Source organism: Calonectris borealis, chromosome 3, assembly GCF_964195595.1.
Source record: "Calonectris borealis chromosome 3, bCalBor7.hap1.2, whole genome shotgun sequence".
NCBI lineage: Eukaryota > Metazoa > Chordata > Aves > Procellariiformes > Procellariidae > Calonectris > Calonectris borealis.
Genome location: NC_134314.1, coordinates 1,657,796 through 1,675,604, shown reverse-complemented (window position 1 = coordinate 1,675,604; position 17,809 = coordinate 1,657,796). Strand labels below are relative to the sequence as shown.

The 17,809-nt window shown below is 61.6% G+C and overlaps 2 protein-coding genes across 4 annotated transcripts in view; one reads left to right on the top strand and one right to left on the bottom strand.

The window, feature by feature from the left end:
• Nucleotides 1–9,192, top strand: part of PTK2B (protein tyrosine kinase 2 beta) — a 33,500-nt gene extending 24,308 nt beyond the window's left edge. Inside the window, exons 15-31 of one of the 3 annotated variants that reach the window (XM_075144759.1) lie at nucleotides 192–289; nucleotides 382–466; nucleotides 986–1,086; nucleotides 1,173–1,288; nucleotides 1,639–1,739; nucleotides 1,963–2,052; nucleotides 2,429–2,633; nucleotides 3,096–3,204; nucleotides 3,343–3,408; nucleotides 4,092–4,217; nucleotides 5,002–5,148; nucleotides 5,856–5,891; nucleotides 6,170–6,197; nucleotides 6,605–6,651; nucleotides 6,923–7,069; nucleotides 7,950–8,030; nucleotides 8,119–9,192. In XM_075144759.1, the coding sequence (XP_075000860.1) occupies nucleotides 192–289; nucleotides 382–466; nucleotides 986–1,086; nucleotides 1,173–1,288; nucleotides 1,639–1,739; nucleotides 1,963–2,052; nucleotides 2,429–2,633; nucleotides 3,096–3,204; nucleotides 3,343–3,408; nucleotides 4,092–4,217; nucleotides 5,002–5,148; nucleotides 5,856–5,891; nucleotides 6,170–6,197; nucleotides 6,605–6,651; nucleotides 6,923–7,069; nucleotides 7,950–8,030; nucleotides 8,119–8,334 (1,799 nt within the window). In that variant the 3' untranslated portion in view covers nucleotides 8,335–9,192. Of the gene's footprint in view, nucleotides 1–191; nucleotides 290–381; nucleotides 467–985; nucleotides 1,087–1,172; nucleotides 1,289–1,638; nucleotides 1,740–1,962; nucleotides 2,053–2,428; nucleotides 2,634–3,095; nucleotides 3,205–3,342; nucleotides 3,409–4,091; nucleotides 4,218–5,001; nucleotides 5,149–5,855; nucleotides 5,892–6,169; nucleotides 6,198–6,595; nucleotides 6,652–6,922; nucleotides 7,070–7,949; nucleotides 8,031–8,118 lie in introns of all 3 variants that reach the window. The other 2 variants (XM_075144757.1, XM_075144760.1) reach the window with 2 other exon arrangements.
• A 2,018-nt stretch (nucleotides 9,193–11,210) lies between these two features.
• On the bottom strand, nucleotides 11,211–16,707 carry CHRNA2 (cholinergic receptor nicotinic alpha 2 subunit). The gene is made up of 6 exons (XM_075147975.1): nucleotides 16,644–16,707; nucleotides 15,199–15,353; nucleotides 14,383–14,427; nucleotides 14,053–14,162; nucleotides 11,887–12,985; nucleotides 11,211–11,336 (listed from the first exon to the last, which is right to left on the bottom strand). Exons 1-6 carry the CDS (start codon nucleotides 16,705–16,707, stop codon nucleotides 11,211–11,213), a joined length of 1,599 nt encoding a protein of 532 aa, XP_075004076.1.
• Nucleotides 16,708–17,809: the final 1,102 nt, after the last annotated feature.

The window sequence follows — 17,809 nt, the reverse complement described above, 5'->3', positions numbered from 1 at the left end:
GGATCACCCCATGAGCCATGGGGCAGGAGCTGGGGGTCCTTGCCGAGGGGGTGATGGAGAGGGTTGGTACCCAGGGATCAGCCAACATCTCCCGCTTAGCATGGGGGCTCTGCCCACGGAGCGGGCAGGGGTACAGGCAGCTTTCTGCCCGCTGGTGCTGCCACCTCTGCCCTGCTCCCCTGTCCGTGAAGTCCAGCACTACAGGATCTCCCGGGAGGACGTCGCGTTGGGCAGGATCCTCGGGGAAGGCTTCTTCGGTGAGGTCTACGAGGGGATCTACACCACCCCGGTGAGCGTCCTGCCCTCTCCCTGCCCTGCCTGCCCCCTCCGCGGCCGGGGGGAGCACGGTAAAGCAGCCCCCACCCCTCCTTCTCCTTGCAGAAGGGGGAACGGGTCAACGTGGCTGTGAAGACCTGCAAGAAGGACTGCAGCCCGGAGAACAAGGACAAGTTCCTGAGCGAAGCGGGTACGTCTGGGGGTCCTGCTGCCCTTTGGGGGGGACAGAGCCTGCTCAGCCCCCCACCCTGGGGCTCGCATTGGCGGGCAGAGGTGGGGGGCCTGGCGGTGTTTGTGGCATTGCAATGGTGGGGTGTTAGAGACAGGATGGCGGAACCCTGCCCTGGCATCTCCCGGTCCCTGCTTGGGGACAAATCGCCATTGCAATGCAGGACAGAGCAGGAGGAGGGAGGTGTCCCCTGTGACATGGCTGTTCTCCAAAATATCTCTTTTATGGGAGGGATGGCTACCGGGAGGGGAAGAAAAGCTGCTGAATCCCTGTGTGAGAGCAGACGGGCACCACCTGGATGTAAATCCCTGGGGAGCTGGAAACCAGGAGCCCCAACCCCTTTGGGGACGTACTAGGCAATTCCTCTGCTCTGTCTTTTGGCTTCGTGGCAGAGACCTGTCCCTACACCCCAGGACAGGGGTTTGGGCTCCTGGAGGGGGGTCCCCCCATTGCAGGGTGTCTGACACGGTCTCCCCGCAGTGCTGATGAAGAAGCTGGACCACCCCCATATCGTGAAGCTCATCGGCATCGCGGAGGAGGAGCCCACCTGGATCATCATGGAGCTCTATCCCTACGGAGAGGTGAGCCGGGGTCCCACCGCTGGAGCCCATCCCACCCTTCCTGCCCCGGCTCGGTCCCTGAGCCCCCCTCGCTCGTCCCCTTGCAGCTGGGGCAATACCTGGAGCAGAACAAGCACTGCCTCGCCGTGCCCACGCTCATCCTCTACGCGCTGCAGATCAGCAAAGCCCTGGCCTACCTGGAGGCCATCAACTGCGTGCACAGGTAGGGCAGGAGGGAAAAGGAGCCGGGCAGGGTGCGGGAGGGGCAGGGGACGGCAGGGACCACGGGGGGACAGGCAGGTGGGGAGCAGGAGCGGGCAGAGGCAGAGGCTGGCAGCATCCTTTGCTGCAGACCCCTTTTGCAGCTGGGTGAGCTGGTTGTCTGGGTTTGAGCTCTCCTCCTCCATCCCTCCTCCATCCCTCCTCCATCCCTCCTCCATCCCTCCTCCATCCCTCCTCCATCCCTCCTCCATCCCTCCTCCATCCCTCCTCCATCCCTCCTCCATCCCTTCTCCATCCCTCCTCCATCCCTTCTCCATCCCTTCTCCATCCCTTCTCCCTCTCTCCTTGCAGGGATATTGCCGTGAGGAACGTCCTGGTGGCCTCCCCAGAGTGCGTGAAGCTGGGAGACTTCGGGCTCTCCAGGTACATCGAGGACGAGGAGTACTATAAAGGTGAGAGCCGCGTTGTGGGGTTGGGGCTCGCTCCAACCCCGTCAGGTTGGAGCAGGGATTTCTCCAGTCGGCAGAGCCAGCCCGCGGCGGGGCTCCCTGCAAGAGCAGGACAGGGTGGTGGGAAGGGGCTGGGGCAGAGACCGTGGTGAGACCTCGCTGCCCTGCCCTGCCTGCGCCGGGGCTGCTCCATCCCCCCGCAGCCACCGTCTGTCCCTCCCTCCAGCATCTGTCACCCGTCTCCCCATCAAGTGGATGTCACCCGAGTCCATCAACTTCCGCCGCTTCACGACGGCCAGCGACGTCTGGATGTTCGGTGCGTGGTGGGACAGGGCCGGAGCAAGGTCCTGGGCATTGTCCGCCTCCCGTGGCATCATCTTAATGCACGGGGACAAATCCTGCTCTGGAGCAGAGGGGTTATCCTGGCCTTGCCCTTGGGGAAAGGGCTCCTGGGGCAGAGGTTCTTGCAGTTCAACCATCATGAAGTGCTTCCTCCTCCTCCAGTGAATTCAGGACATTCAGGGGGCCGAGTTAAACTCTACCCCCTGCAAATATCCCTCTCCCTGCCTTTCAGCCCATCCTGGTGTCACACAGCAAAGCGTGGCACTGTCACCAGCTCCCCAAAAACCCAAGCGAGGAGCCGGTCCCCCAGCTCTAACATCAAGTTGAGGTTGCTCATGTTGCTCCCCCAGCCGTGTGCATGTGGGAGATCCTGAGCTACGGCAAGCAGCCCTTCTTCTGGCTGGAGAACAAGGACGTGATCGGGGTGCTGGAGAGGGGCGACCGCCTGCCCAAGCCCGACCTCTGTCCCCCCATCCTCTACACCCTCATGACGCGCTGCTGGGACTACGACCCCAGCGAAAGGCCCAAGTTCAAGGACTTGGTTTGCAGCTTGAGGTGAGCGGGGAGGCGGGGGACTGATGGTGGGCTGGGGGGTCTGTGGTTTGAGGGAGGGGTGGGCAAGTGGGTGAAGGAGAAAAATGAAGCCGTGCAAGATTTTGGGTCTGGAGTTTTCTGGCTGAGGCCGAACTCAAAGGACCTTTTGAGACCATTTGAGCCCACCTGCCCCCGAGGGGGTTGGGGGGTGCCTGGGCTGAAATGGAAATGCTTTGCTTCCCGGGGAGGGGTCTTGCAGGGGAGTCCTGACCCCACATCTCCCCGAGGCCGGACATGGCGATGCTGGTGTGGCCGGCCAGGACCACGCTCTGTCCTCCCAGTCCTTCCCCTTCCCTCTCCCCATCCCTCCTTGCTCCCTCGTGTTTCCCACGGCGCACCCAGCTCAAGCATCCCCACGCTCTGGGGTCTGGGAGATGTGCCAATGCTCCCTCCTGGGGCTGTCACCTCCGTCTCCCCCTGCAGTGACATTTACCTGATGGAGAAGGAGCTGGCCAAGGAGCAGGAGAGGAACAACCGCCACCGGCCTCCCAAAATCATGGAGCCGCCATCCTTCCAGGAGCCACCTCCGAAGGTGAGGAGAGGGCAGAGCCCGTGCGGGCAGTGCAGGCAGGTCCATCTCCCTGCCTCGACCCCCTGATGGGTGCTGCAGAAGTGGGACCTCCCCAATATTGCACCCACCGTGTGTTTCTCCCTCCTCTGCTCCCCGCAGCCCAGCAGACCCAGGTACAAGCCACCACCCCAGAGCAACCTCCTGGCTCCCAAGCTGCAGTTCCAGGTAAGGTTGCACGGCCGCAGGGACCTGAGCAAAGGGGTCGATGCTGGAAAGCCCTGCCCAGAGCTCAAGCTCTCGGGGGCTCCTGGCTTTTGGGGCTCCGAGGTTGCCCCACGCCACCACCGAGTGCCTCCCGCCGCCTTGCCAGCAGGACACCGCGCCGCTCGGGGCTCAGCCCTGCCCTGCCCTGCCTGCCCCGTGTTTTGTCCGTCCCTCGGAGCTGGCAGAGAGGCTTTCGCCCCGTGGAAGGGCAGTTTGCAGGCTCAGCACCGGCCGGTTTGCACGCACGGCTGGGAGGAGGGGAGGTTTGCTGCTCTCTGGTGTTATCTGGGCTGATTTTGGCTGCCCTGTGGGAGCACAGGTCACCCCCTCTGCAAGGACCGGTGCAGCGTCAGGGTGAAGCCCTCAAGAGCAACTATTTTGGGTGCTCTTTTGGGTCTGGGCAGGGGTCCAGGCGGCAGCGCAGGAGGTCTCAAGCCTGTGATCAGTGTGAGGAAGAGCCGAGCAGGGAGGAAGGTCCCAATGCTGCTGCACAGACGGGCCTGAGGGCAGAGGCTTGCTCCCGGTGCAAAAGCCGCTCTCCCCCGCGTTGTCTGCTCCGTCCGTCCGTCTGTCCGCACTAACCCCCCGTGGCCTTGTTTTGTGCCCGCGCCGCCCCGCTGCCCGCCCCCCCCGCCCGCCCGCAGGTGCCCGAGGGTCTGTGTGCCAGCTCGCCTACGCTCACCAGCCCCATCGAGTACCAGTCTCCGGCCAACTCCCTGCACACCCCGCCGCTCAACCGCCACAACGTCTTCAAGCGCCACAGCATGAGGGTAAGAGAGGGCGTCCCCCATCCCACGGCATCCAGAGGATATCCCGGTCCCGGGTGACCTTATCCCGGGCGCGCCGGGGACCTCGCAGGAGGCGAGGGCTCGGTGGGAGGGATGCTGGCTGCACCACGCTCCGCTCTGCGCTGCTGCCTCCGCTGCTTTCAGCTCCGTGTTGCTCCCAACCCGCCCGCTGGAAGGCCAAATCCTGTCACCCCACGGGTGCTGTTTGCAGGCTGGAGGGATCAAGCCCGTGAAGGGCCCCGGGGTGTCTCCAGCCCCCCGCCATGCACCTTTGCACACACATCCCCGGTGAAGGCGTGTTGGTGGACGAGCGGCTGGCACGGCGTCCCCAAAAACGAGCAGGGGACGTGTGGCTGCCGCTCCTCGGGGCTTTGGGTCGGCTCCTCACGCTCGGCATTGTCACCCGGAATGCCAGCGGTGGTTTGCAGCCTGAGCTCGGTCGCTCCAGCCCCGAAATCAAAGGCGGGGTGCCGAGTGCATCTGTGCGTGGGCACGAGGAGCTGCTCCCCAGGCCGGCCCGTCCGTGCTGCCCACGGCTCACACGCGGGGCTGGAAAGGGCCGGGATGCGGTGGTGGGAGGTTTGGGGTCAGCCGCTGGTTTCCTCTCCTTTGCTGGAAACCCAAGCGCTCCCCAAATTCAGTTTGGACGTTCACGGCTGTGGGGGTCTGGCGCATGGCTTGCATGCGTGGAGAGGGTTCTGGCTCCCCTGCCGAAATCAGGGGGGGACTCCTGAGCCCCCCGGTCACCGCCGGCTCTGCACACCAGGAGGAAGATTTCCTCCGTCCCAGCAGCAGGGAGGAGGCGCAGAAGCTCTGGGAAATTGAGAGGCTCAAGATGCGGCAGGTCCTGGACAAGCAGCAGAAGCAGATGGTGGAGGACTACCAGTGGCTGCGGCAGGAGGAGAGGTCCCTGGTGAGTGGCCTTGGGCTACCTCCAGCTCTTGCAACCCCATGAAGGTGGTGGAAGAGCCGCAGCAGCCGTTGAGGTTGCTCTTCATGACTGGAAAAGCCAGTTTTCCTTGGAGGAACGGCTCCTGCAGCAACCAAACCTCATGCACCCCTTTATTTTCCACACCCGTAAAAATCTCACGGAGCTGCTTCATTTCGAAATGAGTATTTTGACACTTGGGCAGATTTTAGATACCTGCAATTGCGTCTTAACGAGCTTTTATAATGCTTTTGAAATAAGGACTGGAGATAGCTAACGTGTGACGAATCTATCAGCTTGCGGTGAGACAGGCTTGGAAGGAGACAGAAAATCTTTTATTTGATCGACTCACGCAGCTGGTGAAGCAAAGCCCAGCTCCCCTCGCCCCCGGGGCTGTCGGATGCCGAGCGGCTGCAAACAGCTGCTTGAATTAAGCTTCATTGTTTTGGAGCAGCAGTTTGAGGTTTCTGGTACCTCGGGAGCAGGCGGGGAGCAGATAGGGGTGATGGGATGGGATGGAGATGGGACCAGCGATGGGCATGAAGCCCCTTCCCCTCCCACATTCCCAGAACGCAGAGCCGCGTTCCTGTGATGCATTTCACGAGTCTCCAAGAAATCAGGAAAAATCCCTTTTTTTTTTGCTTACTTTTTCCTTTTTCCATGCCCCTCACAAAGCTTCTCCCCCTTTGCAGGACCCGACGGTGTTTATGAACAACAACGTTCCTCCGGTGAGTGGTGCTGGCCCTGGAGAGACCGGGTCGGGGTGTATTTGGGTGCAGGGGGTCCCCTCCTGGGGGATCCTCATTAGCTCGTGGTCAGGCGATAGATATTTATATATGTGCCCCTTGCATTGGGAAAATTAATCGGCAGATGTTAATGGGGTGAAATACCGGTGGTCTGGAGCTCCCCACCAGAAGCCCGAGGAGGGGATGCCGATGCCTCCTCCCTTTTCGCTGCCTCCAGCCAGGATTTTGTGCCTCTCATTCGCTGTTTCTTCCCTCCGCAGCTGCTCCCGGAGAAGGAGACGGATTACAGTGAGTGCCCACAGCTGCACGGGGTGCGGGGCTGCCCGTGGCCCCCACCCAGGAGCACCCGCTTTGGGGCTGCAAGCGGGGAGCCCTGCGCCGAGCTGCGAGGAGCTTCGGGGCCATATCCCTCCCGGATTTGGGATCCTCCATGAAAGAAATTCCAGATCATGGGGAGCAGCTTTGCCTGCCCTGGGGGGGGGGGGTCTGCCTGTCCTGGGCATGGGGATCTGAGGGGGTCTGACCCTGCGGGGGGGTGGCACAGCTGGGGTGGGTTGGGTGTCTGGGCACAGTGGGACACGCTGCTCCAGGGTGGTGCGGGACGTGGCAGGGGTCCCAGGGGTCTTGCAGGCTGCCCGTGTGTCCAGGGGAACAGCCAGAGTGACTCTCCTTCCTTTCCCTTACTGACGGCATAGCGGAGTTCACGGGGCCCCCCCAGAAGCCTCCAAGACTTGGGGCACAGGTAAGACCTCCCTGGATCAGGCCACCACGGTCCCGGTCCTCTTCCTCCATCTCCACAGTCTCATTCCTCCACCTCCACCTCCATCATCCCTCTGCATCTGCAGGAAGGGACTTTTCTGACTCCCCCAGTCCCCAAAGGGGTCGGACAGACCCAGCAGCGTCGGGGTCGTGGGTGGGAGGCGGATGGGTCTGGCCAGGGCTCCCCATAGGTGTTGGTCTTCCCCTCCTTGCCCCCTCGGTCCAGCTGATCCCATCGTGTCCCCGTTCCCCAGCAGTCCATCCACCCGACCCCCACCGCCAACCTGGACCGCACAGATGACACGGTGTACAGCAACGTCATGGACCTGGTGCGGGCCGTGCTGCAGCTGAAGAACGAGATCAGCCTCCTGCCCCCGGAAGGGTACATCCTCGTGGTGAAGGTAGGGAGGGCAGGGAGGGGGCCACGCCAGGGGAATGGGGGACGGAGTGGGGAATGAGTCTCCAGAGCGACTCCCACCAAACATTCTTCTCAGGAATCATAGAATCATAGAATCATAGAATTATTAAGGTTGGAAAAGACCTCTAAGATCATCGAGTCCAACCATCAACCCAACACCACCATGCCCACTACACCATGTCCCTAAGCGCCTCATCTACACCTCTTTTAAATACCTCCAGGGATGGTGACTCCACCACTTCCCTGGGCAGCCTGTTCCAAGGCCTGACCTCTCTTTCAGTAAAGAAATTTCTCCTAATGTCCAATCTAAACCTCCCCTGGCACAACTTGAGGCCATTTCCTCTTGTCCTAGGAGGGTCTTGCACATGTAGGAGGGAGCATTTCCAACGTTCCCAGCTCCTCCTTTAGCTCCTTGGGTCAATGATGGGAGAGTTTCCAACATGTCCTGCTCCTCCGCTGGGTCCTTGGGTCAACGATGAGAGAGTTTCCAACATGCCCTACTCCTCTGTTGGGTCCTTGGGTCAATGGTGGGAGCATTTCCAGCACGCCCTCCTCCTCAGTTGGGTCCTTGGGTCAACGATGGGAGCATTTCCAGCACTCCCTGCTCCTCTGTTGGGTCCTTGGGTCAATGGTGGGAGCATTTCCAGCACGCCCTGCTCCTCAGTTGGGTCCTTGGGTCAATGATGGGAGCATTTCCAGCACTCCCTGCTCCTCTGTTGGGTCCTTGTGTCAACAGTGGGAGAGTCTCCCACTATGCCCCTCTCCCAAATGGGATCCTTGACTTGGTAGCACAGACTTTTCCCATGCACCACTTCCCCGTGCCCATGCCTGGAGTCATCCTAACCTTGCTGCCCTCCCTGCAGAACGTGGGCCTGTCCCTGCGGAAGCTGATCGGCAGCGTCGATGAGATCCTGCCCGTCCTGCCCGCCACCTCCCGCACCGAGGTAGGACCGGGGAGGAGGGAGAGGGGTCCGGCATGGGATCGGGTGCTGGTGGCACCCCTGTCTGTAACCCCTTGCGTGTCACGGTCAGATCGAGGGGACCCAAAAGCTGCTCAACAAGGACTTGGCCGACCTCATCAACAAGATGCGCCTGGCACAGCAGAACGCCGTCACCTCGCTGAGCGAAGAGTGCAAGCGGCAGATGCTGACGGCCTCCCACACCCTGGCCGTGGACGCCAAGAACCTCCTGGATGCCGTGGACCAAGCCAAGGTCCAGGCCAACCTGGTGAAGCTGTGCTTGGAGTGAGGGCAGGGGAGGAGAGAGGGAAGGAGAAGGGGTGGGGAAGGAGAGGAGGAGAGGGACCGCCGGGCTTCGGTCGGCGGAGAAGGGAGGAGAGCGTTGCGGAGGAGCTGGCTTTTGTGTGTCTCCCGTGGCCTCGCCGTCCTGCCCGCCCTGTCCCCCCTCCTCCTGCAGCCGCTCGTGTCTTTAGCATCGTCTCGTCGGTCTTCTGGAGAAGGGAGGCATCTGGTGACTCGTCCCTGGAAAGGGCTGGGGGGGACCAGGCCGTCCCCAAGGGCGGCTGAAGATCCCTTTGGCTCGGCAGCTCCCTGCTCCCCGGCTGCCAGCAGGTCCGTGTGTCCATCCCTCGGCGCCTCCGAGGACGGACAGCCGCGGGCAGCGTGTCGCGACGGGGACCTGGACCCTGCTCCTCGCTGCCGGGAGCCGGGGGGCACGGCGACTGGGGGAGCTGGCGTCCCGGGGGGCCGCGCGGGGGTCCCCAGGGGCCATCGGAGCGGTGGCCGGAGGGACTGTTTGCATTTCCTTGTACATTGTATAGAAGAATTTATTTAATGATGGGAGGCGGGCGCGCACACCGCGGTGGAGCCGGTTCCGGCGCCCGTGGCCGGAGCGTGCCCGGCCCCAAGCCTGCAGAACACGGGGAGGGATGGGACCCCGCGGACCGCAGCCTTCGGTGACACAAACCAGGAGAACAGTGCCTCTTCCAGCTGAGTTTTCTCCGAGCTGCTCTGTGTAAGCAACGACGGCAAACCAAGTCTCTGTTCGGTTTGTGCTTTGAGTTGGAAACCGTAACGGTTCGGGCTTTTCCCCAGCATCTTCCCACAACGCTGTTCATTCTGGCTGAGATAAACCATGCACAAAGTCCTGCTGTGCCTGTGCTTGCCTGTCACCCCCATGCCGTGGGGACAAGTCCCCTGGTCACCAGCACCTCCTCAGAAAGCGTCGGGCTTGCGCTGCGCAGACCTCTGAGCCGTCTCGCCGGCGTGGGGAAGCGCCGTCCCGGTGGCAGCATCCCCGGGGGAGCTGCTGGGGTGAACCCGGGTCTGCTGCATCCACGTCCTGTCGGGAGCCCCACCTCCCTCCCATCGAGCCCCCAGCCCATGCGAGGGCCCTGGACTCCCCTTGCTGCCACCCCAAGCCTTGCTGGTGAGAGTACAGAGCTTTGCTTTTCCAAGGCCGTAGGAAATCACGGGCAGTTCACGGCGGAGGCTGCTGGGAAGTGGTTTTTGCAGGATAGCACAGATATAAAGATGGGTTCCCCCAAAAGAAGGATGCTTGGGGGGGTCTAGTGCCACACTGGGGGGGGGTCACCCCAGAGCTTGCGCCCCGGTGGCCTCACCAGCCAGGCGGGGCTGAGCTGAGAGGGGCGGTGGGTGCTGGCTGCGGCTGGCGAGAGGGGCTGCAGGGATTAACATGGGAAGGGGAGCAAGTTCCCCCTCTGCCCCGTCGCGGTGAGGCCTGCTGCAGCCCCGTGTGCCATGGGGTGCTGGGCATCCCATCCTGTTCACCTCCAGCCAACACCCCTGCATCAACCCAGGGAGACGCAGCCCCAACCAAGCCAGCAATGATCCTCACGGGAGCGTTCTCTCCACCCGCGCGCTCCCGGCTCTGCAGAGCCCTAAAGCCCGCGTGTACCGGGTTAGACACGCGCACACGTGTACCCACGCACGCATCCAGCCGGCCACTCGCTCCCTCGCATGTCTCAGCCCCGCGTGCGCACGCCTGAGCAGCCCTCCAGCACCGGAGGCTGCGTGAGAGGCTGCAACACCCTCGGGATGTGCACGTCCCTCCGCGGCACCCTTTATTCCGGCCCGTTTCACTCCCGAAAGCACAAAGTGTTTTCTGAAACCCCTCAGACCGCATCCAGCACCGTGATGGGTCGGGCTCCAGGAGGAGAAAACGTTGCAGGAAAAACCTGGTGTCTCTCGGGGCGTGGAAGAAGAGAGTAAACGCTCTGCGAGCGTGGGTCCTTTAGGGTATGTGGAAGCTAGAAATTAAAAGCTGGATTGCAGCAGTCAGAGCCAGAGGGTTTGGGATCTGATGTGGGATGGGGAGGGGGATTTGCTCGGGATGGACCTCGGCAGTGCAGGTTCCCCGCGCGCCAGCCAAGTCCAGCAGCCTCGGCGCAAGGCAGCACCCCTGGGGCCCATGGGCCATGGCTGGGTGGGTTATCCCGTTCTGCAGGGTGGTCTTTCCCTTCCAAGCCACCCACATTTCTGGTTTGGCTGTTCCCGTCTCCCTGCTGCTCCGAGCTCCGGTGTGGGGTGGGGTGGAAGCGACCGCTTGTGCCGGGGCGTTGCAGAGGGTCTGTGCCTGGGCTGGGCTTTGCAGAGCAGAGACCCCCCGAGCCATGCGGCTGAGCAGGGACCTCCATCCCACGACTGTACCCCTTCTGCGTGGACCATCTGAAGTGTTATTGCCACAGCGGTCACGCATGGCCGCTCCAGCCTGTGGTCCTGAGCACCCTGCGGTCAGGATGCGTCCTGAAGCCGCTGTGAGGTCCCTTCTTCTTGCCCAGCGCGTCGGAGTCACAACCAGCCGCAGCTCTTGGGTTTTGGGTAGGACTTGCAGCAGCTCGAGGAAGCAGATGCCTCTCCTAGATGCCTCCAGCCTGCGCTCGAGCAATGGAGAAGCTGCACCGTGCCTTCCTCGATGCCGGGACGGCTGCGGCCGCCCCGGGCAGGATGGCAGGCAGCCGTCCCTCCCCACCATCCCCAGGTCACCCCTCAGCACAGCTCTTGCTTCACCCTGCATTTCCCATCCCAGGGTCCTCCATGTTGTCCCAGGGAAAGGTGAGGGTCCCGCTGGACGTGGACACCAACCGTGCCCGCTCCCCGGCAGGAGGGAGCGTGCATCGCCCGCCGTCCCCACCGCAGCCTGGCCTAGATCATGCCCGCCATGTAGGGTGGGAGGAAGAGCCCCACGGTGCCCAGCAGGCAGACGATGATGAACATCCAGAGGAAGATGCGGTCAATCACCATGGCCACGTACTTCCAGTCCTCCTTCACCTGCCGAGCAGAAAGGGGTTGTGAGCGCGGGCAGAGGATGCAGCCCCGCGTTTGTGAGGACCTCTTGGAGTTAGGAGGCCACCCGGGGCTTCCCCTGCATCTGCCGTTTGCCTCAGGGCGAGGAGATACCCCGTGTCTCGGGAAATCCCTGGAGCAGCAGGGCTGGGGGATGGACCTCTCCGGGGAAGCTGCTCGGGGCAGAACTAATCCCACCCAGGGTTTTCTGAAACTAAAAGTAGGGGTGCAGCCTCTGCGCAGGGTGCCAGCAGGGCAGGCTGGGCCACCGCTGCTCTCCGAGGGCAGGACAGCACGGGCAGGAGAGGGACCTCCAACATCCCCAGCAGCGACGGGGGCTGGAGGAACCCTCAGCTGACCCCCTGGACCGGGCATCTCCCAGGTCGTTGATCTTCTTCCTGGCTTTGGGTCCTCAGCAGCCAGGGCACCAAACCGGGGGTCCCAGCACTGACCCCCACCATGGAGGTACAAGTGGCAGGAGGCAGCACCCGCGTTGGGGACCCCCTCACCCCCCCAGCCCAGGACACCCACTCACCGAGAAGTCAGCATCCTCGGCTCGCAGGTGGTCCGCGATGTACTGCACCCCTTCCAGGGCCCTCAGGATGCTGGGGGACAGCATCAGCCCCCGGTCCGAGCCTTCCTCCTCCTCCTCCCCCTTGGGGGGCACCCGGGGGGCTGAGCCCCCTGACGTCTTCCCGGCTTGACGCCCGCAGCCGTAGCGGCACTGGGTGCCCTGGCCGTGGGACCCCGCCTGGGATATGCGGCTGGGGTATGTCTTCTCCTCCTCTTCCTCCTCCTCTTCTTCCTCCTCCTCCTCCTCCTCCTCCTCCCACTTGTCATCCACATCGGTCTCCAGCCAGCACTGGGAGGTGCTGAGCCTCGTCCCCGGGAGGTCGTACTGCCCCGCGGTCCCCTCGGGGGGAGGCAGCGCCGGGGGTCGCTTCATGAAGAGCCAGCGAGGGATGAAGTCCAAGAAGAAGCTGCGCACCCAGCGGGGCATCGTGTGGGTGCTGGGGGAGCGGTGGTGGACGTTGAGGACGAACACGGTGATGATGATGGAGAGCGTGACGAAGATCATGGTGAAGAGGAGATACTCGCCGATGAGAGGGATGACCAGCGAGGTGGAGGGGATGATTTCCGTGATGAGCAGCAGGAAGACAGTGAGGGAAAGCAGGACGGAGATGCAGAGGGTGATCTTCTCCCCGCAGTCGGAGGGCAGGTAGAAGACCAGCACGGTCAGGCAGGAGATAAGCAGGCAGGGTATGATGAGGTTGATGGTGTAGAAGAGCGGGAGGCGACGGATGACGAAGCAGAAGGTGATGTCGGGGTAGATCTCGGTGCAGCAATCGTACTTCTTGGAGTTATAAGTGCCAATGGCATTTATGATGGCCCACTCGCCGCTCTCCCAGTAATCCTTGAGGTCCACGTGGTGCTCCATGTTCTCCAGGTCGATCTTGGCCTTGTCGTAGGTCCAGGAGCCAAACTTCATTTTGCAGTTCTGCTGGTCGAAGGGGAAGAAGGTGACGTCGATGCTGCATGAGCTCTTGTAGATGGCAGGTGGCACCCACTTCACCTTCCCGTTGGAGAAGAGGTGGGCCTTCGTCATGTGGGTCACAGCAAACTCCCCGTCGGCACTGCAGGGGTGGAGGGGTGGAAGGTCAGAGGAGGATGAAGGGTTTTCCCCAAGAAATAGGGCCAGGAGCTCGCTCAGCGCCCAGGGCTGGTATGAGCCTTGATTTGAGGCTGTGGCCCCATCGTGCATCCCTGCACGGTGCTGGGTTCACCCTCCTGGGCATCACCCATCATGGAGATGGGTGGGAGTGTGAGCACTGGGCATGGGGAGATGGATGCAGATGGATTTGCATCCTTACCAGTGGGGTGGCATGGGGAGGAGGAGGGCTGGCAGTGCCAGGAAGCTGCTGGGATGGAGTGTGATGGAATGAGCTGCAGGGATGGGATGAGATGGGATGAGATGGGATGATGGGATGGGATGGGATGGGATCGGATGGGATGGGATGGGATGGGATGGGATGGGATGAGATGATGGGATGGGATGGGATGAGATGAGATGAGATGAGATGGAATGGGGTGGGATGGCATGAGATGGGATGAGATGAGATGAGATGAGATGGGATGAGATGGGATGGGATGGGATGAGATGATGGATGGGATGGGATGGGATGGGATGAGATGGGATGGGATGAGATGATGGGATGGGATGGGATGAGATGAGATGAGATGAGATGGAATGGGATGGGATGGCATGAGATGGGATGAGATGAGATGGGATGAGATGGGATGGGATGGGATGGGATGGGATGAGATGATGGATGGGATGGGATGGGATGGGATGAGATGATGGGATGGGATGGGATGGGATGGGATGGGATGGGATGGGATGGGATGAGATGAGATGAGATGGAATGGGATGGGATGGCATGAGATGGGATGAGATGGCATGGGATGAGATGGCATGGGATGAGATGGGATGGGATGGGATGGGATGAGATGATGGGATGGGATGGGATGGGATGATAGATGGGATGGGATGGGATGGGATGGGATGGGATGGGATGAGATGGGATGGGATGAGATGATGGGATGGGATGGGATGGGATGGGATGGGATGGGATGGGATGAGATGATGGGTGGAATGGTGGATCTGGCCCTAGGGGAGCCCCATCTTGGCAGCGCCACTCACTTGTTGTAGAGCACGATGTCGGGGATCCAGATCATCTCGGAGGGCACCCGGATGGAAGTGACATTGTCAAAGTCGGCCGGGTCCCAGCGCAGCTTGTAGTCGCTCCACTCCTGGAGGGAGACGTGGAGAGGAGGGCGTCAGGTGGCCCTCGGTCTGGTGGGACCGAGCTGCCCAATGGCACCTTCCTCCTCCTCCTCTGGCAGCATCGCTCCGAAGAACAGCACCATGGAGGTGCCACCAAGCCCCCCTGGGCAGGGGCTTTCTGCCCCAAATGCTGTGTCCTCCTTGACACGCTCCCGCCCTTGCCCCAGAGAGGGAACAGGCTCCTACCTGCTTCAGCCAGACGTTCGTGGTCATCATTTGGTTCTTCTCATCCTGCGGTGGGAAAGAGGGAGAGGTGAGAGGAGGCAGGCAGCCCAAGGCTTTGTCCCATCAATGCATTGGCCCCCAAATTACTGCTTTCACTTTCTGCCCTCTGCCTCTGCGTTTCAGCTCCTGGGAGCAACTGGTCCCAGTACAAGTCCAAGGAGAGATTATATTTCCCCGGGATATCTGCTCACTAGATGGCAGCAAGAAACAGCATTTTGCAGCGTGCAGCTCTGAGCCGCTCTGATGGATGGACAAATGTACAGACCCGTGGATGGGTGGGTGGAAGGATGGATAGATGGTGGACAGATGGATGGGTTGAGCAGCAGATGGGTGGATAAATGAATAGGTAGATGGGTGGATAGGTTGATGGGTAGATGGGTGGATGGGTGGATAGGTAGATAGGTGGATGGATGGATAGATGGGTGTGCATGGGAGGAATGAGCAAGGGGTGGATGGACAGACAAACCCAGAGGTGCCTCAGGGCAGGTAGATGGTGGATAAGGACATGGCAGGGATGGAGAGCTGCAGTTTTCCTTGATGCTCTCCTGCTGGGGAAGGGAGGGTTTGGGATGGAGAGGAGGGGTGCAGACCCCCCTGCTCATTGGAGGTCTGGGGGAGACAGAGTGGCTCATTTGTCACCTGCTGGAGATGGCCAGGAGGTTGCTGGTGCCCGAACCCAACCTCACACCAGTGTCCCCAGGCCCCAGACCAGTAGGACCAACGGGTGAAAAGACAGACACCATGCAGGACCGGGGTCTCCACCAGTGGGCTACGCACCACGTCGATCAGCTGCGCGATGGAGAGCCCGAACTTCACGATGACCACGTCGGAGGTGTTGGGCACCGGCCGTGACCAGCGGTTGTAGCCGGTGAAGAGGTGCTTGAAGAGGCGCTCCTCGGCGTGGCTGCCGGGCTGCTCCCGCAGGCAGGCGGCTGCGGGGAGATGAGGATGGGGATGGGATGGGGATGGGGATGGGGTGAGGGAGAACTCGCTGATTCGCATTTCGGTGCTGGGTGAGGATTCAGGATGTCCCGGTCCTTTGCCCGGCTTTGCCTCCCATTCCAGGCAAACCCCCTCTCTGCCGCAGCAGGCAGGGATGTCAAACCTCGCCCTGGGATGGGGAGAGGGGAATTAGCCCCCTCAAAGCTGCCCCATGCTCCTCCCGGGGAGCGGAGAGCGGTGCAAGGTCAACCTTGCAATGCTGGCCGAGAAAATCCCACTCGTGGGTGGCTGAGGTCCCTCTCCCAGTCCCTTCCAGCTGCTCTTACTGGTGCTAACTGGTTCAGCTTTGCAAGGTGGAGGCTGACCCAGTCCTTGGGACCGCTGCAGCCTGCCCAGAGACCATCCCTCAGGCTGGGCTGGAGACAGGGCTGGGAAGGAGGGCAACGCTCTTTGCTCTGCCTAGAAATTGTTGGCATTGGTCTTCGGTGCCGTCAGCTTGCGGTGCATCGCTCGGCTGTCCTTGCTCGCTGCAGAGCCCCATAAATTTCCACCAGCAAGTCGAGGGAGGCCGAGGGAGGGAGGGATGGAGGGAGGAAGGGCTTTGCACAGTGATGTGCAACCAAAGAGACGTTGTACGGGTGGCTCTGCCCTGAAGAGGGATGGGTGTACGGCCCCATAGCATGCCCCGTGCCCCGTGCAAGCTCTCCCCGCCGGGCAGGCAAGCCCAGCAAGGGGCCCCGGTTGTTGTCCTTTGGCCAGGGATGATGTGCTGAGCAGCTTCGAGGGTCTTAGAGGTGTTGGGGAGGGCTGGTCCCAAGTGAAGGGACAAGCAAGATGCCCAGCTCCTGGGAGGTCTTGCGTTGACGGGGAGTGGAAGCAAAATCCATTTCTTTCCCATCCCTGCAACCTTTCTAGCTCGCACAGGAGGGACCTGGGGTCCCAGAGGAACACCCCGTGTGGGGGATGACCCAGAGCAGCCCACCTCCAACCAAGTGTTCTGGGTGGTGTCAAGCTGCTCTGCAAAGACGTGAACCCCGTCCTAGCACGACGCGTGGTACAGGACGCCATGCCAGCATGGAGACTGGGGATGCTGAGAGACCGCATGGGGGTAACTGGGAGAGAACTGGTTTTCCATGCGCATGCACCACAGCCCCCTCAGCTTCCCCTCCCCTCTCCCCAGATTTACGCCTCCCGGGACCCCAATGGGTGACACCCATGGGAAGGCAGGGCTCAAGCGAAGGAAATTCAGGTACCCCAGGGAAAGCCAGAGCCGCCCTTACCTGCCTGGAAGGTGATGAAGCACCATGCGACGAGGGGAACGATGCCATGGGACAGCCACCCCATCCTCCTTGTACTAGTGTCCCCCGTGGACCCCCTCCCTGGAGCAGTTTGCAAAGCCCCCCAGGAGGGACCAGGGGGAGCGATGAGCTGAGATGGTGGTGGGAGAAGAGGTTCAGCAGGGAAAGCCACCACAGGGGACCTCCGACAGGGTGTCCTGCATGTCCCCACCGATAGCAAATGCTGGAGGAGCCATGGATGGAGCTGGACGTGGGCTGGGAGAGCCTCAGCAGGGGCACAGCGGTGCCAGGGTGGGTGCGTGGTCTGGGATGCTCTGCTGAGCCGCCTGCCCCAAATTTCATTCCTGGAAAGACAGCAGAGAGCGGCGCTGTCACCACGATGCCACCGCGGCGCGGGTCTGGGAGGTGACGGTCCCGCTGTGGTCCCCTCAAAGCTGCTCCCAGTCACAAGGAGGGCTCGGAGCTGATCCGAGCTGCCACCATGGCGGAGGCAACGGCCCCAAAGCATCTGCTCCCCGTTTCACGAGTGCTCCTCGGGCAGGCAGGACACGAATCTGGGCAGCGTTGGCGGCAGCCGGGCAGCCGGACCCCGTGAGTTAAAGCGATGGGGAACCCAGGTCTGCCCCTGGGGGATTTAATAGCAGAGATGGAGTCCCGTGCTTCAAACTTTACTGGGGTGATCAGAAAATAACTGGTTTCAACCATCCTTCTGCCCTCCCCGACCCAAAGCTGCTTCGTGCCCTGAGAGCAAGGGAGCGGAAGCACCTCAGCTGCTCCAAGAGACTGCACTGCCCGAACGGGCTCCTGGGGCTGGTTTCTCCAGGAGCACCCTCTTCTGAGAAGAGGGATTATCCTTTCACCATCCACCCTCATCCATCCATCCACCCATCCATCCATGTATCCATCGATCCTTGCATCCATCCATGCATCCATCTACATATGCATCCATCCATGCAGCCATGCATCCATCTACCTATGCATCCATCCATCCATCCATGGATGTGTTTGGTTCCCCTCCCCAGCAAAGCAAATCTCTGCAAGGAGAGACATCATTTGCTCTGCAGAGACCCCAAAATCTGCTCCTGCTGACAAGGTGACTCCTCTACACTTGACCCATGTCCCCAGGAGCAGCTTCCCCTCTCCAGGAG

Excerpts from the sequence above, each read along its gene's own strand:
- CHRNA2 (XM_075147975.1), bottom strand. The coding sequence starts at position 16,707 with ATGGGGTGGCTGTCCCATGGCATCGTTCCCCTCGTCGCATGGTGCTTC. Across the intron at positions 14,428-15,198 it reads TCGCGCAGCTGATCGACGTG|GATGAGAAGAACCAAATGAT; the intron begins GTGCGTAGCCCA and ends TTCCCACCGCAG. Across the intron at positions 11,337-11,886 it reads CCGAGGATGCTGACTTCTCG|GTGAAGGAGGACTGGAAGTA; the intron begins GTGAGTGGGTGT and ends TCTGCTCGGCAG.